This window comes from Sorex fumeus, unplaced genomic scaffold (genome assembly GCF_029834395.1).
Source record: "Sorex fumeus unplaced genomic scaffold, SorFum_2.1 ptg000058l, whole genome shotgun sequence".
Classification (NCBI taxonomy): Eukaryota; Metazoa; Chordata; class Mammalia; order Eulipotyphla; family Soricidae; genus Sorex; species Sorex fumeus.
Window position 1 is genome coordinate 28,833,994 of NW_026606115.1, and position 14,654 is coordinate 28,848,647.

Sequence of the window (14,654 nt, forward strand, 5' to 3'; positions counted from 1 at the left end):
ATGTGGCAAGAAAGGGACCCTCTTCACTGCTGTTGGGAATGCCGACTGGTTCAGCCCTTCTGGAAAACAGTATGGACGACTCTCAAAAAATTAGAAATCAAGCTCCCATTTGACCCAGCAATACCACTCCTGGGAATATGTCCCAGAGAGGCAAAAAAGTATAGTCGAATTGACATCTGCACTTGTTTGTTCATTGCAGCACTATTTACAATAGCCAGCCAGAATCTGGAAAAAACCTGAGTGCCCGAGAACAGATGACTGGTTGAAGAAACTTTGGTACATCTGCACAATGAAGTACTATGTAGCTGTTAGAAAAGATGAAGTCATGAAATTTACATACAAGTGGTACTACATAGAAAGTATTCATGCTAAAGGAAATGAGTCAGAAAGAGAGGGATAGACATAGAAAGATTGCATTCATCTGGGGAACAAAAAGTATCAAAATAGGATACTAACACCCAAGAGTGGTGGAGATTAGTACCAAGAATTTTGCTCCATGGCTTGGAGGCCAGCCACACACTCTAGGGGAAAAGGGAACTCAGATAGACAAAGGAGCACCAAATAAAGCATATTGGGAGGATCCTCCCAGGATGAGAGAATCATGATGAAAGTACACTACAGATCAAATATGATTTCCACTCAATGCCTCTTTTGTAGACCAGAACACCCAAAAGGAGAGAGAGAACAAAAAGGAATATTCTGCCACAGAGGCAGAGTGGGACGGGGGGATGGGGGGTGGGAGGGATACTGGGACCCGTGGTGGTGGAAAATGGGCACTGATGGAGAGATGGGTGTTTGATCATTGTACAATTGAAACCCAAGCACAAAAAATTGTAAATCTACAACTATACCTCATGGTGTTTCACTAACAAAAATTTTTAAAAAATGTAAATGATGGAGAATGGGTACTGGTGGAGGGATGGGTACTGGATCATTGTATAACTGAAACCCAAGCACAAAAATTTGCAAGTCTACAACTGTACCTCATGGTGTTTTACTAACAAAAATTTTTAAAAAATGTAAATGATGGAGAATGGGCACTGGTGGAGGGATGGGTACTATATCATTGTATAACTGAAACCCAAGCACAAAAATTTGCAAGTCTACAACTGTACCTCATGGTGTTTCACTAACAAATATTAAAAAATACCTGGATAGCTGCCTGAAAAAAAATGAACTCTGACCTCTGTCTAATGCCAGACACAAAAGTCAGATCAAAGTGGATTATAGACCACAATATCAGACATGAATCCATAATATACATAGAGGAAAACGTAGGCAGAACTCTCCACGACATTGAAGCTAAAAAGATCTTTAAGGATGAAGCAGCACTGACCATGTAAATGGAAGCAAATATAAACATATGGGATTACATCAAACTAAGAAGCTTCGGCACTTCAAAAGAAACAGTGACCAAAATACAGAAAGAGCCCACAGAATGGGAAAGAATATTTACTCAATACCCATCTGATAAGGGATTAATATCCAGGATATACAAGACACTAGTAGAATTGTACAAGAAAAAACCTCCAACCCCATCAAAAATGGGGAGAAGAAATGAACAGAAGTTTCCTCAAAAAAGAAATACAAATGGCCAAAAGGCACATGAAAAAATGCTTCACATCGCTAGCCATCAGGGAGATGCAAATGAAAACAATAATGGGATATCATCTCACACCACAGAGACTGGCACACATTCAAAAGAACAAAAGCAACCAGTGCTGGCGTGGATGTGGGGAAAAGGGACACTCTTTCACTGTTGGTGGGAATGCCCACTAGTCCAGCATTTCTGGAAAACAAACCAGATTATTAATTTCCTTACAAATGATATATGAATACCATGGTGTTTTCTTGCAGCTTGAGACAGAGACCTGCTGAGGAAAGAAGACAATACTGTCTTTGATTCCCATTTTAGAAACCTAAGTAGATAATTGTAAGATGCAATATTGCTTTGTATGTTTTGAGTAATTTGTTGCATTGCCCAGAATTCTCCATGTGGCTTATTTATTTAAACCTTTTAACAAACACATAATCAAAAGTATATTGCTACTCATTTCTGATATTATTTTGTAGGTGCGGTAACATATATAATCTTGTGATTTTAGATAAAGGTAATTCAGAGGATGGGTGCTTGGAGTCCATGGTTCTGGGCTCAAATACTTTACACTGCATAGCTTTTTGTGCTCATCCATGAAATGGTGGATGATACCTCCCGGGATCCATTACCTGGGGGTGACTGGGGAGCCTGGATATGCAGCTGACTTTAGAGTACAAGCAGGTGGCCCTTGGGTGAGTTTTCTCTTTCTCTGAAACTCACCAGCAGGAAACCCTGCAGGAAATCAGGGCTGTGTCCCCAAACACCAGGACCCTTCCCATCCTGAAGCCTCTGATCACATGTAAGCATTCACTGCCTACTGCTTCTGATTCTCACAGCAGAACATTGTAAATAAAGGCACTGCTTCTCCACAAAATAATTAAGTAAAGGTGATTATTTTCTATAATATGAATGAATCTCATTCAATCATTTGGAAAGCTTTAAAAGCAAAACTGAGTTTTCCCAAGGAAGATCTGCCTCAAGAATGCAATATTAACTTTTCCTTGAATTTCTAGACTGCCAGCTTGTTTTACAGATTTCAGATGCTCCAGTCCCCACAATCACATAATCAAGGACACCCACAGATGTATATATATATATATGTATATATATACATATATATGTACATATATATATATCCTACTAGTTACGTTTCTCTAAAAAAACTGATACACAACTTTGATGGATTAACAAAAGATTCAAAAAAGTTAATCAAATGTCTGAAGATCATAGCAGTAACTTAATGTGAGAGATAATAATTTAATAATTGAACCCAGAGTAAACTGGCTGTGTTGACTGTGTTTCCTTGAAGACAGTTGAATACACTATCCTTTCCTGGGATGGGGAGACAGCTAAAGAAGTAGAACACATAACTGCATGCATAAATAATTAAGCTTAATCTCTGGCACCACCTGGTCCCTTGTGCCTGGAACTGTGTGGTTCAGTGGCTCTAGAGCACTAGAAGCCAGAAGCAGTGCTACTTCACTGGGTTCAAGCACTAAACTGTTATGTCTTCAATACCCATTCAAGCATCACTGTGGTACACTGGGAAGATGTTTATAAAAAGAATTTAAAATGTAAATCTCTGATAAGAGCATTATGAATTTCTAAGGACTATTTCAATTGTCTGTGTAATAACAGCACTAGTTTCTAGTTAAATACAATTTTACACTGATATTATTTGTGATAATTATAGTTATGATTTATTAAATCATTTCTGCATGCCAGTCCTTGTGTTGAGCATTTTGTGGGTATTATTTATCTTACACAATCATTACAACAGAGATATAAAGTGGTCAATATATCATTTTATATATGCTGATTGCAATCATCAAAGTTGTTAATTAACTTACCTAAAATCACACAGGTAAAAAAAAGTCAGAGCTATACTTGCTCACCCTCAATTGCCCTGCATCATTTTGGGTCAAACCCAGTATCTATCCAACCTTAAACATAAAATTCTGTTTTTGATCTATTGATTCAGTTAATTATTTGGTCTACAGAATCATTTCTCTGCTTCTTTGGACCCATTGATTCCTGACACATTTTGCAAATCAATTAAATTTCTCTAACCCAAGAAGTTCTGGATCTGTCATATCTAGTCTTAGGTACTATCATTACTAAGTTCTGACTTAGGTAGGCATGTTTAGTGAGGAACATGATTCTCATAGAAAGGTTTTTAGTGAAGGATATCATGTTAAGTGAAGAAACAAGAATATTGTATAACCTGATTTATCTGCAGTATATAGAAGAATAACAAGAAAGGGGAATATTTGGTCTAAAAGGTGGGGTGCCGAGACTATCCTTAACCCTTGAGCATAAAAATGAGAAGGATGGGGAAGGAAATAGACTAAGAAGGGTACAAGAAGACAGAATTTCAGGGGCCTAGACAACCGTGATAGTATAGAGGTGAGGTAGAAAGAAAGAAAGAAAGAAAGAAAGAAAGAAAGAAAGAAAGAAAGAAAGAAAGAAAGAAAGAAAGACAGATGATAGATAGATATGTATGTAATCTACAGAATCAACAATACTTTAAGAATAAAATACAATCTACAACAATCAAATTTTAAAATGTGCCTGTCAAGAAGGCAGTCTGGTAGGTGAGAGCCAACCTGAGGACTTTGGTAGAGAGTAGAAACTGGTTGTGGGGTTGGAAAGAAGGCAGATTGGGGCGTCAGAGGGAACCTGGGGACTTTGGTGAAGAGAAGTAGACACTGGATGTGGGTTTGAAGCTAAAACAGTGTATACCTCAAAGTCAACGAAGAATAACCATGGTTTGTCCTCGTTGGACCACTCCAGCATCCGCCGTGGCTTCCAGGTGTACAAGCAGGTGTGCTTGTTGTGCCACAGCATGGACTACGTGGGCTATTGCCACCTCGTTGGCGTGTGCTACACCAAGGAGGAGGCCAAGGCGATGGCCCAGAAGGTGGAGGTCCAGGATGGCCCCGATGATGATGGGGAGATGTTCATATGGCCAGGAAAGCTGTCTGACTACTTCCCCAAGTCCTACCCCTACCCCGAGGCCGAGCGCTGCCAACAACGGGGTGCTGCCCCCTGACCTCAGCTACATTGTAAGAGCCAGGCACGGCTGCGAGGACTACGTCTTCTCCCTGCTCACTGGCTCCTGTGACCCACCCCCTGGCGTGTCTCTGGGTGAGGGGCTGCATTTCAACCCCTACTTTCCCGGTCAGGCCATTGGCATGGCTCCTCCCATATACAATAAGGTCTTGGAGTTCAATGATGGCACCCCAGCCACCATGTCCCAGGTGGCCAAGGATGTTTGCACCTTCCTGCGCTGGGCATCTGAGCCCGAGCATGACCATCGCAAGCGGATGGGGCTTAAGAATGTTGATGATTATGGGCTTGCTGTTGTCCCTGGTCTACCTTACGAAGAGGCACAAGTGGTCAGTCCTGAGGAGCCGGAAGCTGGCTTATTGGCCACCCGAGTGATCCTGCTAAAAGCCTGCTTGCCATCCCGCCTGAACAGGAGCAATCCTGGGCCTGGTTGGACCTCAGCTGGCCACCTTGGCCAAGACCCTCTTTTTGGGGGGGGGCTCTTGACATGGAATAAGTAAACTTGATGGTAGATATAGGAACTTGGAAATAGTATTTCCAAGTTTGATTCAGAGGTCGGGCAGCCTGTAATAAGGAGCCTGTACCCAAAGGAATCAATTTCTAAGAGGCAGAAAATTTTATCAAGATGAAAGAGAATAATTTTTACAATGTACTGTAAATGGTAGCAGGCAGATGATAGCAAAAAGATCAAAATTTGTAGTTTGGTAAAATAAAATAGAATTAGCAAAAATTATTGTTTCGAAAAGCAAACTAATATATATGAAGTTGATTTTGTTGGTAGGTAACCTTAGTTAAAGACATATGTGTCATACAGCTAAGCAGAGCAGAAATCAATCTTTCTTAGGCCAGTTAAAATAGAAAGTTGAGGCGATCCATGTAGATCCCTGAGCAGAAAATTGGAAATATTGACAACAACGAGCAAGAGATATTAAACACTTGTTTTAGAGGAAAACTCACTGACTTTATTCTTTTTGTTAGTGAATGCAATCCAGTTTTTGCAAGTGTTAATTATACATAATAACTGCTTAAGCTCCTCTGAGTACATCTGTTTCTACTAGAATCAGGGAAAAATGTCATCAACTAAGTCTTTCTAAATTCACCCATAACCTGCTATTACATGCCTATATGTGTGACTTTTACAAACTGACTTGGATCTCAGTATGAAAATCTCTGTCTGCCAGGAAATATTAGATAGTGATATATTCCAGAGCTAAGTTAATAATCTTTTGAAGGACAGAACAGATAGGATCAGGAGAAAGAAATGCTAGTTTTACAACACCTTTCTGAAGTCTGTGTGGTGAAAACTGGAAATGTGGGTACAGATGAAACTAATGAAAATCATGGAAGTGCAAATAAAATCTTAACTTTACTTACTAATTAGTTTGTATTATTTGACAAGCTTGCACTGTCTGATACTCAATGCAGGGGTTTCTTCTAAGTTCAGTGATGCACGCTGCTCTGCTATCTGAAGGCAACAAGCCAGACTAATGATCTTCTGGGAAAGCCAATACAGAGCTTTCGATGATATGCGGCTACATTAAGTGACTTCTAAAATAGGTCTCTCGAGATCGACTCCTGGCATTCACATCCTGTGTAATCCTCTCCCTGTCAATGTAAAATGAATTTAGTTCATTCCCTTATTCTATATACATGACAGCAATAAGTAGTTACTTCCTAGATTGGATTATAAAATGATGACCTGCCTTAGGAATCTGTTCTCTTTGTCCCACTATAAGAGAAATTAGTTGCCAGGTTGTGATATGCTATATAGGAGAGATTCAATAAGGAACTGGAGTGGACATGTATTGAAGATTTGAGCCCTGTGACCAATATGTTGCAAGAAACTTAATCATGCCAACAACCACTGAGTAAGCTCAGAAGCAGATTCTCCATCAGTTGAGGCTTTTGATGATTGCAGTTCTGGTTGACAGTTTGTGACTGTCTAGCTAATTTATACACACATCTCTGACTAATAGAAATTGTCATATAATTATTATTTGTTACTTTAATCTATTAAATTTTAGAATAATTTTATTGTAGCAAAATAACTATACAGAAATGAATTGCCATATTTTGTCTATTCTCTGGGAAATTAATTAATCAAATTAATTATTTTGATGTTCTGGTTATTTTGTTTTCTGATCAAGGAATTTGCTTTTTAGATGATAGCTACATGCATCAATCCTCTGGAGATTCTGAATTATTTTGAGGTTTCTTCAATCTATCCCCAGGAGATCCTCTTATCATTATATTGGTGACAGGAAAGTCTTTTAAAAGCATAATAATATTGTGGATTTGTTCAAATCCTGGATCTTCCCTTTATTCGCAGTATTTGCTATGAAAAAATTATTCTGTCTCTGTGTCTTAATTTTCTCATCTGTGCAGTATGATAGTAGTAATATTAACTTTACATTGACTTGATACCAGACTTTCAACACCTGGTTAAAAAGTACCAGATACGCAATAAGTACCACTAAGAATTAGCTAAAATATTATTGTCTATCTGGTTTTCTCTTTCTACAATACCTAAAACTCATTAGGCTAGATGCTGATTGAGAATAAGATTTTCCCCTATAATCCAAATACCAAGGATAAGACAAATTAATCCTAGGAACCCAGAAAATTAGTTTATTAAATAATGATAGAGTAATCTCATATTAAAAGTCCTGGAATAATGGCCAGAATATTCCATTCATATATTATCTGACTCTACGATGGGTTTATTTGTGATCAAAATATTGGGAATACTTGGCTATAAATTGTCATTATTGGGGCTGGAGCAATAGCACAGCAGGTAGTCTTGTTTGCCTTACACGCTGCTGACCTGGGTTTGATTCCCAGCATCCCATATGATCCCCTGAGCACCACAAGGGCCAATTCCTGAGTGCAGAGCCAGGAGTAACCCCTGTGCATCACTGGGTTGACCCAAAAAAAGAAAAACAATGCCATTATTGGATACAACTTTTGAATAGAAATTGTATAATTCTAGGCATGATTTTGTTTTAGCATGAGAAGTTTCTTTCTATTTGGACCCCAGTCAAAGCTCCCAAGAATATCTTTAAAGTGCTCACATCAACTTGAGGTATCAACAGTTAGGGAGAAGTGTTCTATACTTGACTGTATTTAGTAACACTTCATAGGCCCATACACCTCCGGCATTTCCCCTCATATTATCTTTTCCCCATTTTTAACTGAAACACAATCACATTCAATAGATTGCAATGATCGAGTTTGAGGCATACATATTATCTGTGGAATCATAAAACAATCAATAGCAATTATTTCCACTTTTAAGAGGAAGAAATTAAGATTCAGAATACTGACATCAAGGGTTCAAAGTACATATCAGGGATTAAACCTAAGTATGCTAACTTTATCACTTATTGTCTGGGGTCAGAACACTTGGTTTCTTTATTATTTACTGTATTTTAAGATAATTTATTATATATTGTGGCCAAGACCCCCAAAAAGAGGGTCTTGGCCAAGGTGGCCAGCTGAGGTCCAACCAGGCCCAGGATTGCTCCTGTTCAGGCGGGATGGCAAGCAGGCTTTTAGCAGGATCACTCGGGTGGCCAATAAGCCAGCTTCCGGCTCCTCAGGACTGACCACTTGTGCCCCTTCGTAAGGTAGACCAGGGACAACAGCAAGCCCATAATCATCAACATTCTTAAGCCCCATCCGCTTGCGATGGTCATGCTCGGGCTCAGATGCCCAGCGCAGGAAGGTGCAAACATCCTTGGCCACCTGGGACATGGTGGCTGGGGTGCCATCATTGAACTCCAAGACCTTATTGTATATGGGAGGAGCCATGCCAATGGCCTGACCGGGAAAGTAGGGGTTGAAATGCAGCCCCTCACCCAGAGACACGCCAGGGGGTGGGTCACAGGAGCCAGTGAGCAGGGAGAAGACGTAGTCCTCGCAGCCGTGCCTGGCTCTTACAATGTAGCTGAGGTCAGGGGGCAGCACCCCGTTGTTGGCAGCGCTCGGCCTCGGGGTAGGGGTAGGACTTGGGGAAGTAGTCAGACAGCTTTCCTGGCCATATGAACATCTCCCCATCATCATCGGGGCCATCCTGGACCTCCACCTTCTGGGCCATCGCCTTGGCCTCCTCCTTGGTGTAGCACACGCCAACGAGGTGGCAATAGCCCACGTAGTCCATGCTGTGGCACAACAAGCACACCTGCTTGTACACCTGGAAGCCACGGCGGATGCTGGAGTGGTCCAACGAGGACAAACCATGGTTATTCTTCGTTGACTTTGAGGTATACACTGTTTTAGCTTCAAACCCACAACCAGTGTCTACTTCTCTTCACCAAAGTCCCCAGGTTCCCTCTGATGCCCAAATCTGCCTTCTTTCCAACCCCACAACCAGTTTTTACTTCTCTCTACCAAAGTCCTCAGGTTGGCTCTCACCTCCCAGACTGCCTTCTTGACAGGCACAAATTTAAAATTTGATTGTTGTAGATTGTATTTTATTCTTATTATGACATCTTATTATCTCGTTCCTACTTTGGACAACCTGGCAGGCTACTGAATGTAGCCTGCCCACACGGCAGAGTCTGGCAAACTCCCCGTGGCGTACCCAATATGCCAAATACCAGTAACAATGATGGGTCTCATTGTCCTAAAGAGCTTTCAATATAATCTCAGGGCTATGATGAAAGAGACGTTACTGGGGCCTGCTTGAGGCAATCGACGAATAACAGGATGATTTGTGATTTTTCTGATTAAACGGAGAATGTGTTCTAGAGTGAGAAAAGTCCTTAGCTCATCCGCTAACTCTTCCATATAAATTGCTAAATGTCTTAAGCAAAATTTCTAAATTTTGTATAAACTTTATTTCCTTCATCTGAAAAATTAGGATGATAATGCTTCCTACCTTGTGGGAATATGTTGGTCAATTGAGATAATGCATATACAGCATCTAGCTTACATTAGGCTTCCAAATAATGGAATCATTATTATCATAATTATTATATTTTTATAGTTAAAAGTCATAGTTCATAGTTTTATATACAGAACAGTTCACATTGATGCCCAATTTTTCTGAATTATAATATATTATTTCATAAATATTATATTTGGTACTTTAATATTTATTTATTCGAAATTATTTTCTTTTTCTTAACATAGTGAAGATTTATTTTAGATTCATTTTGAGACTATTTTAATATTCTTTATAATTCTGTCTGTTAATATCTTATACTTAGAGACCTGGAATAGCCAGAAGCTAAATTGTTTAATTTCATATTCTGTGTTCTAAATCAACAGAAATCCTTTTTTTAAATTTTATTGAATCACCATGAGATAGTTACAAGCTTTCATTTTTGGGTTACAATCACACAGTGATCAAACACCCATCCCTCCACCAGTGAACATTCCCCACTACCAATATCCCCGGTATATCCCCCCTTTCCCACCCTCCCCCTGTCTCCATGACAGACTCGATTCCCCATAATCTCTCTCTATTTTGGGGCATTATAGTTTGCAATTCTGACCCTGAGAGGTTACCATGTTTGATCCTTTATCGACTATCTGCACACATCTCCCATCCCGGCCGAGTCTTCCAGCCATCTTTTTCTTAGCCATCGCTTCTCTATTCCAGCTGCCTTTTCCCCTTTGCTCATGAGGCAGGCTTCCAGCTATGGAGCAATCTATCTGCCCCGTGTATCTACTGTCCTTAGGTGTCAGTCTCATGTTATGTTGTTTTATACTCCACAAATTAGTGCAGTCCTTCTATGTCTGTCCCTCTCTTTCTGACTCATTTCACTTAGCATGATACTTTCCATGCCTATCCATTTATAAGCAAAGTTAATGACTTCATCTCTCCTGACAGCTGCATAGTATTGCATTGTGTAGATGTACCAAAGATAACCAGTCATCTGTTGTGGGGCACTTGAGTTGTTTTCAGATTTTGGCTATTGTGAACAGTGCTGCAATGAACATATAGGTACAGATGTCGTTTTTTACTGTGCCTTTTTGCATCCTCAGGATATATTCCCAGAAGTGGTATTGCGGGGTCATATAGATGCTCAGTGTCTAGTTTTTGAAAAACTGTCCATGTTTTTTTACAGAAAGACTGGACTAGTGGGCATTCCCACCAACAGTGAAAGTGTCCCTTTTCCCCCACATCCATGCCAGCACTGGTTGCTTTTGTTCTTTTGAATGTGTGCCAGTCTCTGTAGTATGAGATGATATCTCATTGTTGTTTTGATTTGCAATTCCCTGATAGCTAGCGATATGAAGCATTTTTTCATGTGCCTTTTGGCCATTTGTATTTCTTTTTTTAATTTCTTTTCTTATATTTATTTATTGAATCACTGTGGGAAAAGTTACAAAGCTTTCAGGTTTAAGTCTCGGTCATACAATGATCAAACACCTTTCTCTTCACCAGTACTCATTTTTCACCACCAAGAACCCCAATATACCCCCTCCCACCCCTCCCAATGCCTGTGAGGCAGATAGTTTCTACTTAACTCTCTCTCTACTTTGATTACATTCATAATTTCAACAAAAGATGCACCATTATTGTTTAGAATTTCCCCCCAACAATCAGAATTGCTGAAAAGGCATTGTGAAATAATTTGTTTTCTATAGCTGGTTATGAGAACCATATGATATTGCAGCCATGCAATTTTGGATTTCTGCAAAGAGCCAGATAATTATGAAATTGTTTTTTGTTATGGCTTTACCGGAGATCCGCTCGTGGGGAGCAACTGCTGACCTCAGTAGGGTGTGAAGAACGAGTCAGTACCGCCCCCCTTCCCATGAGACTGCAGTTGCCTGGTCACCGCCGGCTCATACCTGGCTTTCCAATAAGCTCTGAGGCGGTGGCTACCTTGCTGCTGGGGGGTGGGGGAAAGCAGAAGGGAGCAACACCCTTTCCCTCCCAGAAAGGCAAGGTGCCTTAGTTTAATGCATGGTCCGTTCACTTTTCTGCCACAAGCTGCAGGGCTCTGGATTTTCCTTTTGCCTCTGGAGCCATGGCCATGTTGGAGAGCCACTCATGGGGGGCAACTTGTGACTTCGGTAGGGTGTGAAGGACGAGCCAGTAACCCCCCCCTTCCCATCAGACCGCACCCCTGTCACCACTGGCTCATATCTGGCTTTCCAATGATGTATTTGTATTTTGAGGAAACTTCTGTTCATTTCTTCTCCCCATTTTTTGATGGGGTTGGAGGGTTTTTTCTTGTACAATTCTATTCGTTTCTTGTATATTCTGGATATTAATCCCTTATCAGATGGGTATTGAGTAAATATTCTTTCCCATTCTGTGGGCTCTTTCTGTATTTTGGTCACTGTTTCTTTTGAAGTGCAGAAGCTTCTTAGTTTGATATAGTCCCATTTGTTTATATTTGCTTCCACTTGCATGGTCAGTGCTGCTTCATCCTTAAAGATGTGTATAGCTTCACTATTGTGGAAAGTTCATCAGCAGGAATCTTATCTTACTAAAGAATAGATTCTGTCCTAAGTCATTTGCCAATTTTTCAGAATGTTTTCACTATTAGTTTCCAAATTGTACCTTTACATAGCTTAAAATGTCTTTATGAGAAATAATTTTTTAGCTTTTGTGGTTGAAAAAGATATGGAATGTTTGTTCACCAGATCTTCCTCAAATTCATCCATTGCATGTCATTATGTTCATTATTCAATTACAGATCCGCTGAACTGGAGGAAAAAGGATGATCAAGAGGAGGCAGATAGATGGGCAGATGGCTGGAGGAGTGAATGGCCATGTGGGAGGGTACAAGGACTGCTGCCTGCTGTGTCCCAGGAAGGCTCAGTGTCCATTTAAAAAAAAACTAGTAAATGCTTAACAATGCAACACACCAAATGGAATAGAGTCTATTCATCAACTTGGAGCAAGAATAAAGTAACAGTGCCCACTGCCTGTGTGGGTGTTCTTGGCCTTTTCCAGCAAGGTGTGCATTTAAAAAAAGCTTAGTACAATAGGGCATGAACAGACCTATTGAAAACAACCGCCTGCATAGACTTGGCAGATTTGTACTGTGGAACAGTTCTGTCTGACATTTAAAATGTGGCAAAACTGCTTAAATTCAATTTAAAAATAAGTTTTCTATAGCCTCTTATTTTTTATAATTATGAGTTCAACAAAGATGGCATCATGAGCATTACAGGATGCCCCTCAGAATGAATGCTTGCCAAAGATAAGAATGTGTAGCAGGAAGAAATGACAGTATGATTAGTCCGTAATGATTCTTAGGCTTGTACCGAAGATTACTCTTTGAAGTAAGAAAATGTGAGGGCTATAGTGATATTTCAACAGGATGAGTGTATACTTTATATGCAAGAAACTTGAACCCCAGCACCATATGGTCACCCAGAAACCTCCATGAATTATAGATAGATAGAGAGATAGAGAGAAGAGTGAGAGGAGACTTATATCAAGAAACAGAATAAACCTTGTGTATTAGAGTTCAACTAGGATGCAGCTTCAATCTATTTACAGCAAAGTTCACAAAATAAACAGGAGGGGACGGAATGTTTTTTTTTCTGGTAAAGAGTGATCAATTTCAATCAAATAGCAAGAGTAAAGAACATTTTCTGTAATATCACAAAGATATGGTTGACATGGGTCTATAGTGTGATTTATTCAAGTGGTTGAATTTGGTGACAAGGATTTCAAATCCCTTGACTGAATAATTCTTGTAACACAACTATTAGTTTTTTTCTTTTTCCACAGTGAGAAGATTAGAAATGTTTGTTAAAAAAGCCAGTAGAGAGATTTCTCTTTTCTTCAGTGATATACTGGTTTAAATGCATCTGTTTAGATATTCCAAATCATCCCCCCTGCTCTCTCCGTAATGTCTTCAGATAAAACCATGCCTAGGAGCTTGAGAATACATTGGGACTATAAAATGAAAGATTTCTTGTTGAATATTACAGAAGGAAATTTCACTATTCTCTAAAAAATCTGCCTCATGAAATGGTATGTTGTAAGTGTTCAATCAACTATAAAGTGTCACATACCATTTTGATTCTCCGACATCCCATTTGATCCCCGGAATCATGCCAGTAGTAACTCCTCAGCATCAGCAGCTGTGGTCCAAAACCAAAAAACGTTTTACATGAAAGGTACCTGCTTTAGGGCTGGCGTGGCAGTACAGCGGGTAGGGCATTTGCCTTGCTAGCGGCCGACCCGGGTCGACTCCCAGCATCCCATACAGTCCCCCAAGCACCGCCAGGTGTAATTCCTGAGTGCAAAGCCAGGAGTAACCCCTGTGCATCACGGGGTGTGATCCAAAAAGAAAAAAAAAGGTTACCAAGTTCAGATATATCTGTTAGTTCTAAAACTAACCTCACATTGGACAATTAAATAATTCCATATAAATTTCCATATAAATATACCTAAACACAATTTATTGTGTGCTGACAGATTGAACAGTCCTAATGTTTCCAATAACTTCTTCTATAACATAACTTATCATCTCCTCATCATCAAGGCATACTTTATTTTTATATTGTATTTAGTTACCTAGTTTTTAACTCATTAAAATTTCATAAACATCTACTACACTCTAGCACTGTGGATGTATTATAGATTTAATGAAGATAAAAACGTATTTCTTATCCTTAGAATTTATTTCTCAAAGATTAGAAAAAATTATCAAAGTAAAGGCTCAGAACCAAATATTTCCAAAAACTGGCTGGGTCAATGTCAATGTAGCTTAAAGAATCATTGGCATGCTAATCGGTACTAATTCATATTGAACATACAGTCAAATGATCATGTAAACTTGACAGAAAGCTCACATTACTCCATATCTTCTATATTCTGTATTTGTACTTTAAAACCTAATAGTTAGAAATAGAAATTTACACATATTTTCATTTATACCTCATCTTTTTAGACTGTGTACTCTTTCAATATATGCAGTTGATAGGCATAACACCTACATACTCAATAAGTGATTTCATGTGAGTCCCATATTTAAAAAGCTTAGTAAAATTCTAGATCTACCACTTA

General features: G+C 39.5%; 1 protein-coding gene and 1 pseudogene across 1 annotated transcript in view; one reads left to right on the forward strand and one right to left on the reverse strand.

Annotated features, from left to right (window-relative positions):
* The first annotated feature begins 2,202 nt into the window (after positions 1-2,202).
* On the forward strand, positions 2,203-5,166 carry LOC130034160 (cytochrome c1, heme protein, mitochondrial-like; annotated as a pseudogene).
* A 2,941-nt stretch (positions 5,167-8,107) lies between these two features.
* LOC130034161 (cytochrome c1, heme protein, mitochondrial-like) overlaps positions 8,108-14,654 on the reverse strand; it is a 110,501-nt gene continuing 103,954 nt past the window's right edge. The window contains 2 exon segments of the mRNA XM_056125707.1: positions 8,108-8,645; positions 8,647-8,921. Of these exon segments, the coding sequence (XP_055981682.1) occupies positions 8,108-8,645; positions 8,647-8,921 (813 nt within the window).